Here is a 21466-nt window from a genome sequence, read left to right as displayed (position 1 = left end):
CAGCAGACTAACGCATCCCTTTAAATAGATTGTGTCTATCTAACTCGTGCTCCGACCATAGCCCCCTAACATCCGGGAAGGCTAGTTCATCATCAATGAAGTGTTCGGTTCATGTTTAGGGTAGCCTGAGTTGGCTGGGCTCTGGGGAGTCTTGGCCAGGATCTGTAACAGGTGTGTCTCCACCATAATTCCGGCCTAATTGTGGCCACCTGATTTACTGAGCCCCTGCTCTGCAGAGCCCAGAAGATGAGCCGCTGCCTCCTCTCTGCAGTACGCCCTCTGTTAGTAGACCACCTGAGTGAGTGCAAAGTAGACCTGGAGCGCTTTGACCTTCCCTGCATTTCCAAGTTTCTGCTCTGCTCCTGGAATGGGCCCGCGACAGCATGTTCTACTGCCTGATCAACATCTCCTCCCTCATCCCCCATGCATCGGCCACCCCTGTTCCAGGCGCTAACCACTAAGACCAACGTTGTGAGAAGAAATCACTTCGTCATTGTGTCAGCTAGCCCTGTAGCCTCATAGACACTGAGGGCCTAAAGATGCTAAAAGCCTTCACACCGTTGGTTGGTTGGTTGGTTGGTTGGTTGGCTGGTTAGTTGGTTGGCTGGCTGGCTGGTTGGTATGGACTGGAGGGGAGTGGCAGAAAGAAACCAAGCGGGGAATTGACCACTCTGGAATTTGCTTCAGAGTTGAGGAAAGGAGTTTCAGGGGCATAATGAAAAGGAACCTCGGGACTGGCAGCCATTGGTGTGAACAAAGAGTGGTCAAGGGCTAAGGAACTGACTTGATCTGATGCTGCCCAATTTCCTGTCTGTCTTCATGTGGCTGGGGCACAAGGAGAGGGTTAACTAACCTGTGCCTGATGGTCTGTGTAACTTGCTAAGAATCATGGACTAATTAAGATATGGAAATGTAAATATTAATGGGAGATATTCTGGAGATCAAGGAAGATGAGTTGCAGTTGCTAAAGGGTAAGAATGTTGGCTGACCAATGACGGTAATGAAATCCTTGTATTCATGTGAAGAGTGGCTGGGGGGGGGGGGAGGGGACGGTTTCCAGATTTCTGCCAGGAGTGCTGCTTGGGGGCCTGGCGTTGGGGTGGGGTTGGGGTTAGGATTCTGGCAGTCTTGTCTCTCAAGTTGGCACAGAGACCACAGAGCCCTCCTGCCCACTGAGAGTCATTGTTTCTACCTTGCTTCTCTGACTAGGTGCTGGACTGGATTGAGAACCATGGTGAGGCCTTTCTCAGCAAACACACTGGGGTTGGGAAGTCCCTGCATCGAGCCCGGGCCCTGCAGAAGAGGCATGATGACTTTGAAGAAGTGGCTCAGGTGAGAAGGAGGTGGTGGTGGTGTCTGTGTGTCCGTATGTGTGTGTGTGTGTGTGCACGCGCGCGCACACACACACTCCCAGCGTGTGGTCTTCAAAGAAAATCTTTTTAGCAGCATGATCTGAAAATGCCTTGTCCACCAGGGGGTGCTGACGGGAAGGACTGACGAGTCCTGAGACATGACGCCAGGGCTGCAGCTTTGATCAGGATGCGTGGTGTAGTGGTCGTCTGTTGGGTCGGCAGTTTGAAACCTCCAGCAGCGTAATGCACAGCTGACACGGTGTTCGCTCTGCTCGCAGAGAGATGCTGTATGAGAGGCCCCTACCACTGATCCTAATCTAGGAGGATTTCTGCTCCGAGCCTCCACCTCAAAACTTCCACCCCAGCTCCCTTCTGTTCCTGTGGTGGGAAGTGCTTCCAGATGGGTTGTGAAAGTCGTCATCTTCCAGATGAAGTACTGCTGGCCAGCTAATTTTGTCAGCTAACCCCCCCCCCCCAGTGTGCCATTGATTGCAGTGGACAATTAAACTCTTAGTGGTAAATTGGGCAGGGAGGAGGTGCTGGGCACGGCCTCAAGATGGGACCCAGAGGCAGGTGTTGCTAGAGGAGTGAACCTGACCAGGCCAGGTCATGACTCTAGCCTGGGCTGACTCCCAGCCCACTGTAAGGCAGCCCTCAGTGGGGGTGTCACATTGGGGATTATGCTTACCCCAGGACCTTGCCTAGGGGAACCAGCAGTCCCAGTCAACCCAGACTGAAATGTGCACTAGTTGGGAAAGGAAGAGGCCAATCGAGGACCAGATGGACCTGCCAGAGGTCAGGCATGTGGTAGGAGCACAGCCGCATCCCAAGGGGAGCTTCAGCTAGATCGCTGCAGAGGGAGAGGAGCTGGGCAGCAGAAAGATAGCGACCACAGTGACTGAGCCCAGGAAAGCAGTGGATGGGCCATTCTGTGAGAGGAAAAGCACCTCACGGTCTCATGGAGGCTTCCTCAGAATGAGCAGGACTTCCCAGCATCATGGCGATGCAGGTCCCATTGTGTCTTCTGACGGAGAGGCTGTAGCTGAGACTCCAAATCTCTGGGTGGGAATTGAGCCATCCCAGATGCTTGGTGCTCCCTGGAGCAGGTGTTCCCTTCCTGGGTGCTCCCTGGGGCTCCTGCCTCTGAGGTGTGCAGTGGCCCAGTGCCTTCTCATTTACGAAGGTTGTCTCCAAAGCGACCCCAGCCATGGTCTAGCCTGTTCTCATTACTCTGTGTCATCTGTAGTCGCATGGTCAAGGCCATGGCTGTGTGTGGTATTAGAGCCAAGCAAGCTTGGTGGCCGCCCCAACTTCAGCCCACCCCACTGCTTGCCCCTGAGGGAGACCTGCTCAGGGATGCCTAGATATTCCTCTCACATGAGGCAATGGCTTTTATTTAACCATAGAAACATACTAGCTTAAATTCATATTAAAGGTTGAATGGACACATTATGGTTTTTTTTCTATAATGTTTTGTGGTTGTTGTTTTGCCATATCTTACATGATCCATTATATCCATTCGCATATAATTCTGCTGTTCGATCCCATCGAGTGGGGTTATATAGTCATCAGTGCTATCAGCTCCCCATTCCCCTCCTCCCCACCTCTTCCCATACCCTCAGGGAACCACTACTCCTGTTACTGTTTCTGAAGGGTTATCTATCTTGACTTTCATGTACCAAATGATCTTAAATATACAAATGAACCTATGCAAATCTAACATGATTAATGAGGTAAAACAAATAAAAAACATAATGGTAAGGTGAGGAAATATTAAAAACTAGAGGACAGTTATGTGGTTCATCAGTGCTATATCACACTCTGGATTAATTTTCCCTTCTGCGTGGCCCTTCTGGGAAGGACTGTCCAATTATCTTATGGGTGGGTTTGGGGTCTCCACTACATCCAGCTCCTTCACTTTGATCTGGTTACTTGTTTTTGAACTTTGGATACCTCTTCCCATCAACACCTCATGATCACACAGGGTGGTGTGTGTCTTCCTTTTGGGCTTTGTTGCTTCCCCGGTAGGCGGCCACTTGTTTTAACTATAAGCCTTTAAGACCCCAGATGCTATGTCTTTTGATAGCCGGGCACCATCAGCTTTCTTCACCACATTTACTTATGCACCCATTTTATCTTCAGCGATCGTGTCAGGAAGGTGAGTATCATACAATGCCACATAATATATTAGAACCAACCGCTCTTGTACTGAGCTAAGATTTAAGGAGAGGCCCAGAGTTGGATGGACACATTTTTGAGAGCTTACCGTTACATTGCCTATTTTATCTCACGCCAGTTCTGATTGATAGATAACGTGTCATTGCCATTGTATTAGTCTACTTGGAGGTGCTGAGGCTCAGATAGGTGTGCACTGTGCGCAATGCGCTAGTGTGCGGCTGCTCTGCTGGGACTTAGACTCAAGTTTCTCGGAGTCATGTGCTTACTATGTGTAGGCCTTCCTTTTGGAGGTAGTGTGAAAGCAGTTGCCATCCAGCTGATTCTGAGCATGGCAACCCCATGGGGGTCAAAGTGGAACTGTGCTCCACTAGGCTGTAATCATGGAAGTGGATTTCCAGGCCTTTCTACCCAGGGAGTTGCCTTGGAGTGAGCCCGACCCTCCAGCCTCCTTGTTAGCAGTGAGGTGCCTAAGTCGTTGGCACCAGCTTGGGGCTGCAGGGAGGTGTGGTGAGGGCAAGGCAGTGTATTTCTGGGTGCTGGTTGGTCCGTGGAGAAAGCAGGTCAGAGAGCAGGGCTGGAGATGGCGCTGCCACTATCTTGTTTAACACGCTCTGTCACCTCTTCCCTGGCCCTTCTCAAGGCCCCTGGCCCTCTGCTTTCTGATAGGACGGTATCTTTGGAGGGAGAGTAGAGAATTCTAAGGTCCAAAAAGGCTCCTGTTTTGCTCTAGAAAGGAGAAACCCAGACATGGACCCCAAAGGGAACATCTACGCTAGAGGTTATCAGTCTGTCACCTCACATTCCAGCTGGTCTCCCGAGAGGGAACTTGTATCTAGTCCCTTTGACTCCTCTCCGAGGAAAGGGGCAAGCAGCGGCGCCACCCAGCAACCCAGGTTCGACGTCAGCAAAGGCAGGTGCACTGTTGGTAGGCCTGCCTCAGAACTGGCTTTTCTGTGTGAGGGAATCTGCAGGATCCTGCTGGGAGAGCTGGGGTGATGCAGGCGGGAAAAGGCTCCCCGTACCTCTGTACCCTTTGTTCTCAATGGAGAGAAAGCTGGAGCAGAGAGGAGAACTGTAACCAGGGATCCGGGCATTCTTGAGTCAGAATACCACCAACGCTTGGAGACTCATTCCTTTGCTATTTGGGGGTTGCTTTTAATGGGATTGTGGTCAGGAAGGGTGTCACAGGCATGGTGGAGTCGGAGGCAAGGGACTCCTTTCTCGGGGTTTAGAGGTTATGATTCAGTTTCTAGGTTATGACTCTTTATCCCAGGGCGGGTGTGAGCATGGTGAGCATTCACTCTCTGTTCGCCGCTTCATCAGAGGTACCGTGACTGTCAAAGCAGGAAGAGAGGGCCCACGTCTGTTACGAGTCCTGGAAACACCTCTTTTTGCTGGGAAGGTCGAATCCACAGGCAGAGAAAACCGCTTCACCCCTGGGGAGGGGGAAACGGTCAGTACAAGTCCCTGGAAAAAGACCTCTCTGCTCAGGAGAGGGTCATGGTGCTGTTTCTCACCACTAGGTGGCACTCATTGAGTTGAAGGCACTGGAACCCCACCGCCATGGAGCCATCTCTCCAGGGCTTCTGAGACTGAAGACCTTTGTGGGGGCTGACAGCCTCCTGTGTCTCCCCCACCATCTGGTGGGTTTGAACCACTGACTTGTGGTGAGAGGCCCAACGCCTAACCCCAGCTTCACCAAGGCCCTGAAGACAGCGATGACATATAAATTATATCTGTGAAGGAAGAACGTGGTCATCCACAACATAGCTTTAACTCTATCAACTTCAGGTTTGTAAAGAGGGCCTGATGGTGGAGTGGCTGAACACATGACTGCTAACCAAAAGGGCCTTGGTTGGAGCCCAACAAGAGTTGTGAGGAGCGGGACTGGCTATGGCCATGGTGTACTGTTAGCGTCGATTGTGTGCATTGGCTCTCGGTTTTAAACCGAGTCTTCAAATGTTCTTTAACCATTGCAGTGCAATCACTTCAGACTCCCACAGCAACCCTGCAGGACAGAGGAGGGCTGCCCCACCCTGCTTTCTCCCACCGAGCAGCTGGGCTGGAGCTTCTCGCCCCTTTGTTAGCGTTTGAGCACGCACCCGCTGCACGCCCCGCCATGCCCAAGCCAAGCTCACTGGTGTGCAATCTATTCAGATGCACAGCCACCCTGATGATGGCGCCAAGCAGCACCGTGGGGTCCTGAGGCTGTAAGTCTTTGCCGTAGCAGGCCGCCTCGTCTTTCTCCTCTGGAGTAGCTGATACATTTGATTTGCTGGCCTTTTGGGTAGTGGGCCTATGCTTAATGCACAGGCCCAGCAAAACTAAACTAAACCCACTGCCCTCAAGTTGATCTTGATTCAAAGCAGAATAGAACTTCTCTGAGATCCTCTTCTGCCTCCCAAGGCATAACTGTTGGGGTGGAACTGCCGACCTTGTGGTCAGCAGCCCAATGTTCCACCCACAGCTTCAGTAGGGATCCTGGCTGAGTCACCAGGGCTACTTGGATTTCATTTGAAGAAGATGAAATAAATGGTGGGTCCTTGGTTCGTCCTGCAGTGGCACTCATTGAACACACTGGGCTGGACTGGGCTGGACTGTACTGGGCGGGAAAATGAGCCGCAATATGACGGCTTCTGGGGGACCCACCAGCATGCAGGCCATGTGGGTCTGGGGCAAAGCCATGCACCAGGGGCTCTACTTCAGCTGGACTCCTAGTCCAAGCTATTGGCATCGTCTGTGATCAAATAGGAGACAGGGCCTGCTAAATACTTGTCCCAACTTGCCCGTGAGCTTGTGACCTCCATCATGCCACAGGGTAAAACAGGCTTGAAGAGGCATTTGTTCTTTCTTGTGGCACATGAGTGCCATTGGGAAGACAGACTAGACAAGATGGAGTTGCGGCCTGTCATAGCAGGGCTGTCTGGGGATCTGTGTGCCTTCGTCTGCCCGGAGGGTGGGCTGGGACGTGGTGCTGATGTTACCTCCTTCAGCCTTTCAAGGTGCTTGCCTTGCTCAGTTCGAGAGCACTCGGGTGCCTGAGCTTAGATGGCACCTTGTTTTACACACACATGCACACACACACACACACACAGATAGGTATAGGTTTATATCTCTATGCTTATATAGATATAAATATAACAGAAGAGACAGAGCTGCCATCTAAACATGTATGTATCTCCTTATATATTATATATGTACAGAGATAGGGATATGAGGGAACACTAGAATTACCTTTTTGAACTGATAGCCATTCAAAGAAATGCAAACCATGAAGCACAATGAAATGCTTCTTTCAGTGATCTCTGCTTAGCTGTTTCCTCATCTGAATCCTGTTTGTTTTGTTCTCGAAAACTTGAGCAGCACACCAGCCTGTGTGATCACGAGGTGTTGAAGGGATCAGGTGTCAGGCATCAAAGAACAAAAAAATCATATCATTGGGAATGAGAGGTAGTGCAGATTAGGGACCCAAAGCCCCTCTGTAGGCAACTATTCACTCCCTTAAAGAAAGTTCGGGGAGGAGACGAGCCAGTCAGGGTGCAACGTAGCAATGATGAAACAACACCTTTCCTCTACTTCTTAAATGCTTCCTCCCACCCCCATTCCCACTATCATGATCCCAATTCTGCCTTACAAATCTGGCTAGATGAGAGGATGTACACTGGTACAGATAGGAACTGGAAACACGGGGAATCCAGGACAAATGATCCCTTCAGGACCAGTGGTGATAGTGGTGATACCAGGAGGGTGGAGGGAAGGTGGGGTGGAAAGGGGGAATCGATTACAAGGAGCTACATATAACCTCCTCCCTGGGGCATGGACAACAGAAAAGTGGGTGAAGGCAGACGTCGGACAGTGTAAAATAGGACAAAGTAATAATATATAAATTATCAAGGGTTCATGAGGAAGGGGTAGTGGGGAGGGAGAGGAAAAAATGAGGAGCTGATACCAAGGGCTCAAGTAGAAAACAAATGTTTTGAGAATGATGAGGGAAACAAATGTACAAATGTGCTTGACACAATGGATGGATGGATGGATTGTGATGAGTTGTATGAGCCTCAAATAAAATGATTTTAAAAATAGTTTTCGTCTTTTTTTTATATTTCTTTTTTTCTTCTTCTTTTTCCCTTTATGGGGGCAGAGGTCAGACCCAGTAGGAGCCCCCTGGAGCTCCTGACGAGGACTAGAGAATAGGCAGAGGGTTATTGAGATCCCCACCAGCAGGGACTCCCCAGCCCTTGCTTACTGGGACTGAGAAGTCAGCCCCTGGGCACCAACATGCTGCTCTCTGTCCTGCTCAGACCCTCTCCCAAGGGTGCCAGCTTGCAGGGTCGTGCCTCCCCCTGCACTGGGCACACTGACCCCTTCTGGTAGTTTGGGATCCTGTAGGCCCCAGGGCAGTGGGCACTGAGCCCTGATAGGATTCGAGGCACAGCACGTTGGTATGTTGCACCCGGTCCCTCTCAGGCCAAAAAAAATATATTCTGAGTCTTGAAATAAAACTAACAAAAACAGAGATTCATTTTGATGTCTATTATGTGATATCTACCAAAGATATGTAGCATACAGTCAGTGTTGAGAGCAAATAAATTTACAAACTCATTGCCATCAAGTCGATTCTGACTTATAGAAATCCTATCAGACAGAATAGAACCACCCCTATGGATTTCCAAGACTGTAACTTTTTATGGGCCTAGAGAGCCTCATCTTTCCCCCGCAGAGTGGCTAGTGGTTTCAAATTGATGGCCTTGTGGTCAGCAGCCTAACAAGTAGCCCCACAAGGCAAATAAAATAGGCAGCTACAGAGAGAAGAAACCTATTCTCCTCGGGCTGGGTGGTTCTGTGAATCGATTTCTAACCACCAGGGTTCCACATCAGACCCTAGAAAACTAAAGAGCTGCAGGTGGCGAGCATATTTTAACCCTTTAAAAAGTCCTGTAGGGAGAGAAGAGGTGCACTCCTCGATCTCCTGGGGTTTTCAAGGAGATTTCCTAGTGAAAACTAAGAAAAAACATTCATTCACCTGGAGATCCAGTAGGAAATGGTGGCGTGGCCTCTGGAGTGAGGCGCACCTTTCTGTTCCTGCCTGAGATGGTGCCCATTCATTTAGCAGCAAATGCAAGCAGGGGGAACTACGGGCTTAGTCTCTGGATCTTGCTTGACCCTCTCTGGGTATCGCCCCATGGAGCACTAGGAATAAGTCACTGGCATGAGCTGATGGGAGAGATCTTACTGCCACTTGTAGAAAAAAAGATAGATGTTCTGGGTGCTGGGTGACTCCCAGCTCAGGGTTTTGAGAGCCGCTTGTGTAGATGTGGTGGGGAAATTGGGAGGGCTGCGAACTAATATCTGTGCATGCTAATACCCTGTGATCTTGCTCAGGAACTCTCCCCCGACTTGTCTGCCTCAGGCAGGCAACAAAAAACACACAGAGAATCCGTTGAGTCTGAATGTCTAATGGCTTTGAAGTTCTGGGTAGCGGACTGAAAGACTGGAGAGCCCAGGTGGCGCTCTTCTCTCGCGTTCCAGGGATGGCAGTGACCGTGAGGAAGGCAGGCTCTGAGACCCAACCGGGGTCTATGGAGATGGAGGTTTCCGTTTCCGGAATTATGTGCTGCAGAGCTAGGACGATGCGCTGCAGGGACGGGGTGGAGTGCGTCATGTAAAGAAAGCCTGGGACAGGTTTACAGAAAGGCTTGTTCATCAGATCTCGGGGCATTTTTAGGGAATTTCAAATTAGAAGGAGAACATTGTCCAGCAAAAACAAAACTGCACGTATGAAGCTTCTAAAAGCAGCGGAAAAATGACCCTAGGTAATCTTAGAGTACTCAACATGGAATGCAGGTAATACAGTAGACTGGCTGCTCTATGAGTCAACGAGTCCCAGTGATGGTGTGGGTTACGTGTTGGGCTGCTAACCGCACTGTCTGGTTTTTCAAGCCCACCAGCTGGCCCACGGGTGAAAGATAGGTCAGTCTGCGTCTATAAAGAACAGCAGACTTGGAAACCACATGGAGGCAGATCTGCTCTGGCCCCTCGGCTCACAGTGAGTCAGCATCCACTGCACAGCAGTGGGTTTGGGCTGGGTTTCGCCTGCAATGGAAAAGGAGTCTGTTTAGAGAACTCGTCCTAAGAAGACTGAGGATGATATAGTGCAATGGAGCAGAAAGTTTCTGAGGTAGACAGACCTACTCCACAAACTCGAGGGTCGGGATACGGAGAAACAATATGGAGATAAAGGCAGGGGGTGGGGAGGTAACGTGTTCCTGATTCATAGCATAGTCTAGTCCTTTCTGGGCTCACTCAGAAAACTCACTGCCATCAAGTTGATTCTGATTCATAGTGATCCTGTAAAACAGGACAGCACAGTAAGGATGGGTTTCTGGGACTCTGAGGCTTTGTGGGAGTACAAAATCTCATCTTAAACCTGCAGAGGAGCTGATGGTTCCAGTTAGCAGCCCAGGATGACCCCAAGGCACCTTTATCAAATAGAGCGTCTGGACGTGGCCCTAGTCCAAGGACAGTGAATTAGTTCTTATGACATGGACCTACTCGATATTCGCCCTCATGAAGAGATACTGAAGATATGGATGCTGTAGCAAAGTGTGGGGGAAAGAGCAGATGGTGCCCAGCTACCAGAAAGAAACGTGTCTGGGTTCGGAAAGGATTGTCTAAGTGAAGTATCAGCTAAATGCACATGGAAGAAGCACACCAGCCGGGGCAATCCAAGGGTTGTAGAGAATAAGCTGGAGGAGAGAATAAGCACAAACTCTTAAGCTTTCAGTGTGCAGAAGGCTGTGGATGACAGTGACAGTCTGAAATTCATCCGCAGAGTCCCCACGTGGACCCGCGTCCAGGGTGAGATCAGACAGTGCAGTGAGAGTGGACTGATGCCCGTGCTGCCAGATTACACGTGGCGCCTCGCCCTTTGTTCTCCTTGCTGACCCATTGTACCTGGTGCGACTTTTCATTGTTTTCTGTCATCTTTGCCCATTGACGTTTTTCTCTATTTTATTTTGTTATTGTTGTTGGATTTGTTTGTTTTTAATGTGTTTGATGCTTTTTGGTTCTATATGTTTTCTTTCTTTGTGTGTGTGTGTGTGTGTGTGTGTGTGTGTGTGTGTGTGTTTCTTTTTGTGAAGTCGAGGATAGGTAAATCTGTGGAGACAATAGATTAGACGTGTCTTGGAATTATGAAAGAAGAAGTTGTGGGGAGCTAATCATGAGTACAAGAAAGAAGAAAAGGTTGTAAATTAAGGTATGATTGTACAACTTTTAAAATATGTGTACACTATTGGATTGTATGATTGTGAATTATATGAAAACAAAACTGTTCAAACAAGTTGATGATATGGAAATAAGAACCCATCACCACCATGGCTTTCCATAAATCAGAAACAAAATTAGACCAGTAGTTCCCATCAAATGGAGGGTGTGATCAAATAGAGGATCGAGGACATGGAAAAGACTGGCTCGCTGTGAGCTTCTTTCTGACTTAAGAAAAGCTGTGGTGGTGATGGAAGTCATCTGATTTCTTCGAATCTCCCAGGAATTTTATAAAACTGTGAATTACATATCAATGGGTGGTGTAACACTGTTAGTTTAATATCACTAGGTTGCTGAAAGAAAAGGATTCTACACGGTAGAAAGTGAATTGCTGTAAAAATAAAAGGCTGAAAATACAGTGTGTGTCTAGACTCTCAAGAATCTTAACCTTCAAAGGTTGACTTTGGGGCTAGGGCGTGGCACTCCAGTGGACTCAACCAAAAAACACTCCTAAAGGCCAAGGACTTTGAGGGATTTTCTTTTTTTTTGCTGTTGGTTTTTTATTTATTTATTTTAGTTGATGTTTTGTCATCTTTTGTTGTCATGCTTTGCTTTGTTTTTGTGCATATTATTGTCTCTGTATGTCTGTCTGGACAAGATAGGTGGGATGAACAGTTTGGAGGAGAGAACAATGGGACTGATGGTTCCAATGGGGCAGGGGGGGGAGGGGGCGGAATGGGAGAGGGGGAGGCAGGGAAAAGGAAGTGGGTGTTAACAAACCCTGGGACAAGGGTACAACAAGTGATCTAAAATTGATGGCAGGGAGGGTTAGGCTGTCTGGTGGGGCTTAATCAAGGCCAATATAGCCAAGAGAAATTACGGAAACCCGAATGAAGGCCGAACATGGTAGTGGGAGAAGAGGAAAGTAAAAGGAAATAGAGGAAAGAGCTAGGAGGCAAAGGGCATTTACAGAGGTCTAAATACAGGCATGTACATATGTAAATATATTTATATATGATGATGGGGAAATAGATCTATGTACATATATTTATATGTTAAGTATTAAAGTAGCAGATGGGCATTGGGCCTCCACTCAAGTCCTCCCTCAACACAAGAACACTTTGTTCTAATAACCCGGCAGTCTGTGATGCTCACCTTCTCGACACAATTGCTTAAGATAAGATGGGTGCATAAGCAAATGTGGTGAAGAAAGCTAATGGAGCCTGGCTATCAAAAGATATAGCATCTGGGGTCTTAAAGGCTTGAAGGTAAATAAGCAGCCATGATTGTGAATTATATGTAAACAAAACTGTAAAGCTGAGAAGGAACAAAGCCCACATGGAAGAAACACACCAGTCTGCATGATCATGAGGTGTTGATGGGATCAGGCATCAAAGACCCAGAATGAAAAATCATATCAGTTGAATGAGGGGGAGTGCGGAGTGGAGAACCAAAGCTCATCGGCAAACAATTGGACATGCCCTTACAGAAGGGTCACAAGGAGGAGATGAGCCAGTCAGAGTGCCGTATAACAAGGATGAAACACACAACTTTCCTCTAGTTCTTTAATACTTCCTCCCCACACTATCATGACCTCAATTCTATGTAACAAATCCGGCTAGACCAGAGTACATACACTGGTACAGATAAGAGCTCGAAACACAGGAAATCTAGGACAGATAAAGCCCTCAAGACCAATAATGAGAATAGCGATACCAGGAGGGGAAGGGGAAGGTGGGGGGATCAAGGGGAGCTGATCATAATGATCTACATATAGCCCCTTCCCAGGGGGACAGACAACAGAAAAGTGGGTGAAGGAAGACAGCATTCAGTGTAAGACATGAAAAAAATGATAAATGATCAAGGGTTCATGAGGGAGGGAAAATGGGAGAGGGGGGAAAGTGAGAAGCTGATATCAAGGGCTCAAGTAGAAAGAAAATGTTTTGAACATGATGATGGCAACATATGTACAAAATGTGCTTCTGATAAGAGCTGTAAGAACCCCCAATAAGATGATTTAAGAAAAAAAAGACAAACAAAATGGAAATACCTTTAAAATGGGTCCAAAGGGCTATCAAGTGATATTACATTTTCTCCTACGTGTATGTGCCATAATGAAGCTCTGTCAGAGGCTCACCTTACAAATGGATTTGGGCTTCCCTTGTCATGTGTAGCCGTCTGCAAACTGAATCCTCCACATTTAAGCTCTGGTGCCATTCTCTCCTCCAGCATTGGATTCCATGATCTCAGTCCTTAGATCACACAGGCGGGTGTGCTTCTTCCGTGTGGATTTAGCTGCCTCGTCACTTACTTATCTGCTTGTTCGAAGATACGCTTTTTAGATCCCAGACACTGTTCTTTCTGATAGCCAGCACCATCGAGTTCAGTGGTTCCCAACCTATGGGTCGCGACCCCATTGGGGGTCGAACAACTCTTTCTCAGGGGTCACCTGTGAAAGGGTTCGTAACAGTAGCAAACTTACAATGATGAAGTAACAACGAAAATAACTTTATGGTTGAGGGGTCACCACGACATGAGGAACTGTACGAAAGGGTCGCGGCGTTGGGAAGGTGGAGATCCACAGCTCTAACTTCTTTAGCAGACTTTCCTCGCTGTTTCATGAGTGAAGTATTTCTCATTCCTGTTTTTATATAGGCATCGGAGGCTAAAAGGTCATATAATTAGCTCAAGTTGACAGAACTGGTATGTGGTAGAGCTGGGAATCAAACTCCAGGAGTTCAGGTCCAGATAACCACCTGGCAATAGAATGTCTTGATGGAAAAAAGCTTTGAGTGTCTCTGGGACCCAGAGTGGCAGGTTCCGCCCATTCAGAACCAGTTCCTGGTCTCCTTTCTTTGACTAGATGCAGGTGATCCTCCGGATACTGCGCGCCATCACAGAGGAAGACCTCTTCCCATCTTGTCTTTACAATTTCCTTGGGGCCCCAGGACCGCATTTGTGATTCTTCAAGACTTTGTGTGTGTCCAATATCTGTGTAATTCCAGGCCTTCTGGAACCCGTTCCTGCCTTTTGCCTTCTCGGTCTGTCTACCCTCTGGCTTATCTGAAGTCCATGTACAATGGGAGATGACAGCTGATCCTGCTTGGCCTATTTAATAACTGGCCTGAGTCTTCATTTCCATTTTCTAGCACAGAATGGTAGGTTACACTTGGCCTAGGTCATAGCTTATTGGATCCCTGTCTCTTCACCTTTTGTTAAGGCCAGGCTATCTCTTCTTTTAACATTTTATTAGGGGCTCATACAACTCTTAACCCAATCCATACATATATCAATTGTCTGAAGCACATCTGTACATTCTTTGTCCTCATCATTTTCAAAGCGTTTGCTCTCCACTTAAGCCCTTGGCATCAGGTCCTCTTTTTCCCCTCCCTCCCCGCTCCCCTCTCCCTCATGAGCCCTTGATAATTTTTATAAATTATTATTTTGTCATATCTTGCCATGTCTGCCGTCTCCCTTTACCCCCTTTTCTGTTGTCTGTCCTCCAGGGAGGAGGTCACATATAGATCCTTGTAATCGGTTCCCTCTTTCCAACCCACTCTCCCTCTACCCTCCCAGTATCGCCACTCACACCCCGGCCCTGAAGGTATCATCCGCCCTGGGTTCCCTGTGCCTCCAGCTCCTATCTGCACCAGTGTACTTCCTCTGGTCAATCCAGAATTGCAAGGTAGAATTCAGATCATGATAGTCGGGGGGGGCGGGGCGGGGTGTAGGGAGGAAGCATTTGGGAACTAGAGGAAAGCTGTATTTTTTTATCGGTGCTACATTGCACCCTGACTGACTCATCTCCTCCCCTAGACCCCTCTGTGAGGGGATCTCTGGTGGCCGACAAATGGGTTTTGGGTCTCCACTCTGCACTCCCCCCTTCATTCACTATGGTAAGATTTTGTGGTTCTGATGATGCCTTATACCTGATCCCTTCAACACCTCGTGATGGCACAGGCTGGTGTGCTTCTTCCATGTGGGCTTTGTTGCTTTTGAGCTCGATGGCCGCTTGTTTACCTTCAAGCCTTTAAGACCCCAGACGCTATACCTTTTGATAGCCGGGCACCATCCGCTTCCTTCGCCACATTTGCTTATGCACCAGTTTGTCCTCAGCAATCTTATCATGGAGGTGTGCACCCAATGATATGATTTTTTGTTCTTTGATACCTGATAACTGATCCCTTCGGAATCTCGTGATCACACAGGCTGGTGTGTTCTTCCATGTGGGCTTTGTTGCTTTTGAGCTAGATGGCCGCTTGTTGATCTTTAAGCCTTTAAGACCCCCAGATGCTATATCTTTTGATAGCTGGGCACCATCAGCTTTCTTCACCACATTTGCTTATTCACTCACTTTGTCTTTAGCAGTTGTGTCGGGAGGGTGAGCATCATAGAATGCCAATTTAATAGAGGAAAGCATTCTTGCATTGAGGGAGTACTTGAGTGGAGGCCCAATGTCCTTCTACCACCTTAATACTAAACCCATAAATATAGGCACATCGATGTATTTCCCCATCCTCATATATATGTTTGTATATATACATGTCTTTGTCTAGACCTCTATAAATGCTCTTTGCCTCCCAGCTCTTTCCTCTGTTTCTCTTGACTTTCTTCCTGTCTCACTCTCATGCTCCATCCCCACCTGGGTTTCAGCAATACCTCTTCATTACATTACCCTTGATCATGCCCTACCAGGCCTCCCACACCCATCTCACCACCAATTTGGATCACTTGTTGTTCCCTTGTCCCTGGGTTTGTTGACACCACTTCCTTAAGGTCAAGCTATCTTTAATTAAACCTCTTACATTCTCAAATCCCATCACCCTTGAGAGCTCTTTCAGCAATTTTGGTGCCTCGGTCAGTTCTGGACCACTGAGTTGGAACTGGCTTGGCAGCGCCTAATAACAGTGACAGCAGTGGTGGCAGTGGGTCTGCCCCCGTCTATTAGTGCATGTCTTCTCTCACTGCCATTGAGCCCGTGCTGACTCAGAGTGACCCCCTGGGGATTTCTGAGGCTGTAATTGTTTATGGGAGTAGAAAGCCCAGTCTTTCTCTCTTGAGAGCACTGGTGGTTTTGAACTGCCAAGCATGCCAATGGCAGTCCAGTGAGTAACCACTATACCACCAGGGCTCCTGTATATATAGTGAGGGGAAAATTGAATATTTGGAGACAGTCTTGCTTCCCCCACACACACACATTTTCTGATCTTGTGGCTTGGTGGGTGACCCACGGGACTGCTAACCATGTGGTCTGTAGTTCAGAACCACCAGCAGCTCCAAGGGAGACAGGTGTGTTGCTCGTTCTGCTCCTGAAAAGACTTACAGTCTCAGAAATGCACAGGGGCAGTTCTACCGCCCTGTAGGCTTACTGTGAATTGGAATCAACTCAATGGCAGTGAGAATTTTTTTGTTGTTGTTGGCCTTCAGATCTGGTGACAATCATTTAATTTTTTGAGCTTCAGTGTCTTCCGTTTAAAATAGATATAACACTTACCTTAGAGAATGAAGTGATGATTAGAAATAACATGAAACAGAATTTTGTTCTTAGGAGGTTCTTAGTAAACAGTGGACTTTGTGGCAGCAGTTGGGACTATGGTAGTGCCGGTGGCAGTACATCTAAGCCTCACTCCCTTCCAGCCTGAGTTAGCAAGAATCATGAGATCATCACCCAAGACTTAACCATATTGGAGAGACTAGGCCTGTCCTTGGAGTGGGGCCAAGAACAACTGTGTTGAGGGCCCAGGATGGGCCATGTTTCAGTCTATTGTGCATAGAGTTGCTGTGTGTTGGAACTGACTCAAAGACACCTGACAGCCATGGGTATGCAAGGGACACATCCATGTCAAACACTGACAGATTTACAGACAAGCATGGCCCATAGGTTGAAGACTATGGAACAGGTGGTCATCCAGTGGAGGGGCCAACAGAGTACTGGTGTAGCCTGCCCAGACATAGGCAGTGCCCAGCAGTAGGGCATCTAGGAGCCAGTGGTGTTCAAACATCCCAGAGGAAGATGAACCGTTTCCACTGAGAAAGACTCAAAGCTAGGGTCCCTGAGTCACCAGATAACAACTCTTAGGGAGAGGTCAAAAGTCTGGTTATCTCAAGGGGACAATTATACCCTGTCCCTTAAGGTCGCTCTCAGTGGCACTGATGTGGTGGCAGTGCGTCTGGTTTTTCAGTTTTACTGTAGCTGTAGTAAGGGGAGCATGAGCTAACCGACAGAGATTTGGTACCGTGCCTGGCATGTGATAAGGGCTCCATCAGTGGTGATGTTGTTAAGATTAGCTGTAGCCATTTGAAACGGACTGTGATAGCAGTTGTACAATCCCACTTGATGTGATTGAACTAGGCAATGATATGATATCTGTATTAGCTCCCAATAAAAATGCTTTTTGGGGAAAAAAACATCTAGTTATCAAAACTAGGCACCAGCACAGGACAGGACTGTCCCCCAGCTGACCTAATTCAGAGGACTAGCATGTTAGGTGGCTGAGAGCTGCGATTGCGTTGGGTGTCTCTGACTAGGCAGGAGTTGAGTCTGCCCCAGGGTCCAGAGAAGAAAGAAGGAAGGAGACAGAACCAAGGGAAAGGGAAATACAGACTCTCCCCTTTCAAAAGTTCTCTAACGCAGTGGTCTTCCTTAGAGAGCGACCAAGTGTGCAGCCACTAGAGTTCCACAATTGGCGGACTTGTGTATTTTGTATGGTTGAAAGATACAGATGGGAATAATAAAGTTACTATCTCTCAGAGAGCATTGATGTGGTTTAGAACACAAACCGAGAAAGCTCTTCCAGTCCAGTATTGATTCTGAAAGCAAACCATTTATTACTGTGTCTTCCTATAATTAATTTCAGCACAGGTCAACCTGTCTGGATTCTGAAAAACTGAATCGACTTTCTCTTTCCCCCTCGTTCATTTCTCTGACAGATAGCCAGTGAGGTGGACTACTTGAGTGTGTTGGCTGCTGTAGAAGCCAGCACGGGCTAAGGTGAAACTAAGGGAAGAAGCAGGGGATTCATTTGCATATAGGAAGAGTGTATGCAAATTCCTCAATGAAAATATATTTTTTGTAGATAAAAAGATTTTGCAAAGTATTGGCAAATTTTAAACTTGTGTTATAATGAGTGGTAAGCATACCAGAAGAAATAATAATAGCTGTCACTAAATATTGAAAATACTGTGGACTGCTGAAAAGACGCAAACTGATTTTAGAAGAAGTACAGCCACAATGCTCCTTAGAGGCAAGGCTGGCCAGACTTCCTCTTACATGCTGTGGCATGTGGTCAGCAGAGACACGTTTCTGGAGAAGGACACCGTGCTTGGTCAAGTGGAGGGGCAGCGCAGACGAGGAAGGCCCTCCGGGAGCTGGGTCGACACTGGCTGCTGTAGGAATGATGGGCTCAAGGGCAGGAATGATGGTGCGGATGGCCCAGGGCTGGGCAGTGTTTCGTTCTATTGTGCATCCGGTCACGATGGGTCAGAACCCACTTGATGGCACCTGACAAAACACCACTACCACGTACGGACGGAGCCCTGACGGCACAGTGGGTTACATGTTGGGCTGCCAATCATAAAGTTATCAGTTCAAATCCCCCAGCTCCTCCAACGGAAAACGATGGAGTTTGGAATTCCCATCATTTCACTCGGAAACCCACAGGGGTGGTTCCACCCTGTCCTGTAGGGTCGCCAGGAATCAGAATGGGCTTGATGGCAGTGAGTTGGTTTTGGAGTTTACCACCTCCTGACTGCATCTCATAAAAACACACACTGTTTCATTCAATCCCTGAAATAACATGGGTATGTGGGTAGGTGTTGACATATCCTGATTTTTTAAAAAATCAATCATTTTATTGGGGGTTCTTACAACTCTCATCACAATCCATATATCAATTGTATCAAAAATATTTGTACATATGCTGCCATCATCCTTTTCAAAACATTTTCTTTCTACTTGAGCCCTTGGTATCAGCTCATTTTTTCCCTCCCTCCTCCATCCTCGCTCCCTCATGAACCCTTGATATTTTATAAATTATTATTATTTTTATATCTTACACTGACCACCATCTGCCTTCACCCACATTTCTGTTGTTGTTCGTCCCCTGTTGGGGTGGGTGGGGGGAGGGTGTTTTAATACATCGATCATTATGATGGGTTCCTCCTTTCTCCCCCCACTTTCCCCCTACCCTCACTTTTGGTCCTGAGAGATTTATCTGTCCTCGCTTCCCTGTGTCCAGAGTTCTTGTCTGTACCAGTGTACATGTTCTGGTCTAGCTGCATTTGTAAGAAAGAACTGGGGTCATGATAGTGGGGGAGGGGGAACATGAAAGAACTAGAGGAAAGTTGTATGTTTCCTCAGCGCTATACTATACTCTGGCTGGCTGGTCCATTCCTTGTGACCCTTCTGTGATGGGATATCCAATTGTCTACAGATGGGCTTTGGGTCTCCACTCTGACACCCTCACCTCATTCCCATCAATATGATTTTTTGTTCTGGATTTTCTGATACCTGATCTCATCAACACCCCATGATTATACAGGCTGGTATGCTTCTTCCATGTGAGCTTTGTTGCTTCCCAGGATATTGTCCTGATTTTACACGTGAAGAATAAGAACTCGATAGAATGAGCCACATGTTGGTGTCAAGATGTGAACCCAGACAGGCTGAGCCCGGAGCCTCCTGTTCTGCTTCTAACCCCCGATTTTTGGAGGGCTTGAGAGGGTGGGCAGGAAAGGAGTGGGTGCAGTACTCCTTTTGATTCATTTCCAATTAAGATTCTATTTTCTTTTTAACTTTTTTAATTCCTCAATTATGAAGCTATCATTTCCAATACAGAAATTCCAGACAAGCAACAGGGAACACCAGTAAGCCACCCACTCCGTTGTCTGTCTGACGGTTGGTGTTCTCGAAGCTGCTTCTCTATTGATGTGGGTTTGGGGACGTCTGGTAACCAGTGTGCCTCCTTGAGGGATATGTGCACGCAGTAGACACACTCACCTATACATGATGCTGTTTCTCTACTGGGTACGTTCTTACGAGCATGGCTACTTCCTCTTTCCCAAAAGAAGCGTTGGTGGCACAGAGGTTAGAGTGCTCAGCTGGTCACCGAAAGGTCCGTGGTTTGAATCTACCAGCTGCTCTACAAGAGAAAGACGAGACGTCGGTTTCCAGCCAGAATGACAGCGTTGGAGACCCAGCGGAGCAGTTTCACCCTGCCCTACAGGGTCGGTGTGAGTCAGAATTGCCTCAAAGACTGTGGATTTGATGTTTCACTTGCTTAGATTTTAGCAACTCTAGGTTCTTAAAATCCGGTAGTTATAAAAGTCAACAAGAAGAAGCAAGACAAACATGGAAAACAGATGGCTGGGTTGAAGCCAGCGTTGGGGACCTTGTCTCCAGACCTGGCTTCAGAAGAGGCAATCTGTTACCCCTTTACTTGCTTGCGTATTAAAAGGGCCTGTGAACCTGGGTGGAGTGGGGTGCAATGATAGTGTAGGTAAGAGGCGGGCTGCTTCTAAATACTCACCGTGTAGCCTCTTTCCCTCCTCCTCTCCCGCCTCCTCCCCCTGTCTCCTTCTTCTTGCTTTCATTGTTCCTTCATGTCACTCCCTCCTACTTTAAAAAAAAAAAAAGCTTGTCAAAGGCAGTTGCTCCCGTAACGATTGTTGCTGTTGGGGGCCTCTGAGTCACTTCTGACTCATAGCAACCTGTGAGCACCAGAGGGAACCACCGCCCGTCCTGGTCCACATGCACCGTCGCTGCTCTGAGCCCACTGTTGCAGCCACGGGTCAGTTTCTCTCTCTGAGGAGCCTCCCCTGAGTCACTGCCCCTACACTTTACCAGCATGACGCCCTTCTTCAGGGCCCGGTCTCTCCTGGCAACATGTCCAAAGGATGTGAGTTGAAGTCTGGCCCTCGTCGCTCCTACAGAACATTCTGACTGTACTTTTACAACAAAACAGTTTGTGCTCCTGGCAGTCAGTGGCACTTGGATCGTTCTCCTCTGACACCGTCAATTTGATTCAAATGCAGCGACAGCTCTGCAGTCTTAGCACACCCAGTGGGGCCGTTCTACGCTGTCATGTAGGGTTGCCATGAAATGGCGATGACTCGCCACACACCGTGACGACGATAGGACCCAGGCACACCCTTTGACCTGAACAGGAAGGTTTCAGAGAGGTAGTCCCCCTCCACCCCCACCCGAGGAGCCCGAGAGTTCTGTAAGGAGAGTCCTCCCTGCCAGAGGCACTCAGATCCTGAGGACATCCGAAATGTCTTGGCTAAAGAGTGAGGCAGGATGCTTTTGAGAGCCTGTGAGTGGGCAGGCAGCTGGTACGAGGGCTGACCACAGGAGACCAGTACCAATGAGCCCTGAGTTAAAGCTCAGGGCTTCAGACTGCGTATTAGGCAAACCAGAAATAAGCTCAACCCACCAGGGCAGATCTGTTCCTCTTCTCCCCACACCCCACACTCTCTGCTAATGAGCCACTGAAAGCATTTTCAGGAACCAATTTTGTCTGAAATCAATTTCTTAATGGGAGAATAGCTCACTGCCAAGGTGTGAAGCAATGCATTACATCTGAGTGAGCCCACCTGTCAAGGAAGCCAGGGTTGGTGCAGGTATTGGGGACATTCAAGACCAAGCATGACTTGGTGCCCACACGTGTTTT

At 48.0% G+C, this 21466-nt stretch overlaps 1 protein-coding gene across 4 annotated transcripts in view; it reads left to right on the top strand.

The window, feature by feature from the left end:
- The window catches only part of KALRN (kalirin RhoGEF kinase), a 727411-nt gene that overhangs the window by 366401 nt on the left and 339544 nt on the right, over positions 1–21466 (top strand). For all 4 annotated transcript variants that reach the window (XM_075556312.1, XM_075556314.1, XM_075556313.1 and 1 more), the window contains exon 10: positions 1210–1332. In XM_075556312.1, coding sequence (XP_075412427.1) covers positions 1210–1332 — 123 coding nt within the window. The remainder of the gene's footprint in view (positions 1–1209; positions 1333–21466) is intronic.

The sequence above is a fragment of the Tenrec ecaudatus genome, chromosome 8 (genome assembly GCF_050624435.1).
Source record: "Tenrec ecaudatus isolate mTenEca1 chromosome 8, mTenEca1.hap1, whole genome shotgun sequence".
Classification (NCBI taxonomy): domain Eukaryota; kingdom Metazoa; phylum Chordata; class Mammalia; order Afrosoricida; family Tenrecidae; genus Tenrec; species Tenrec ecaudatus.
The sequence above is the reverse complement of the archived record's forward strand: the minus strand, read 5'-3'. Positions and strand labels throughout refer to the sequence as shown.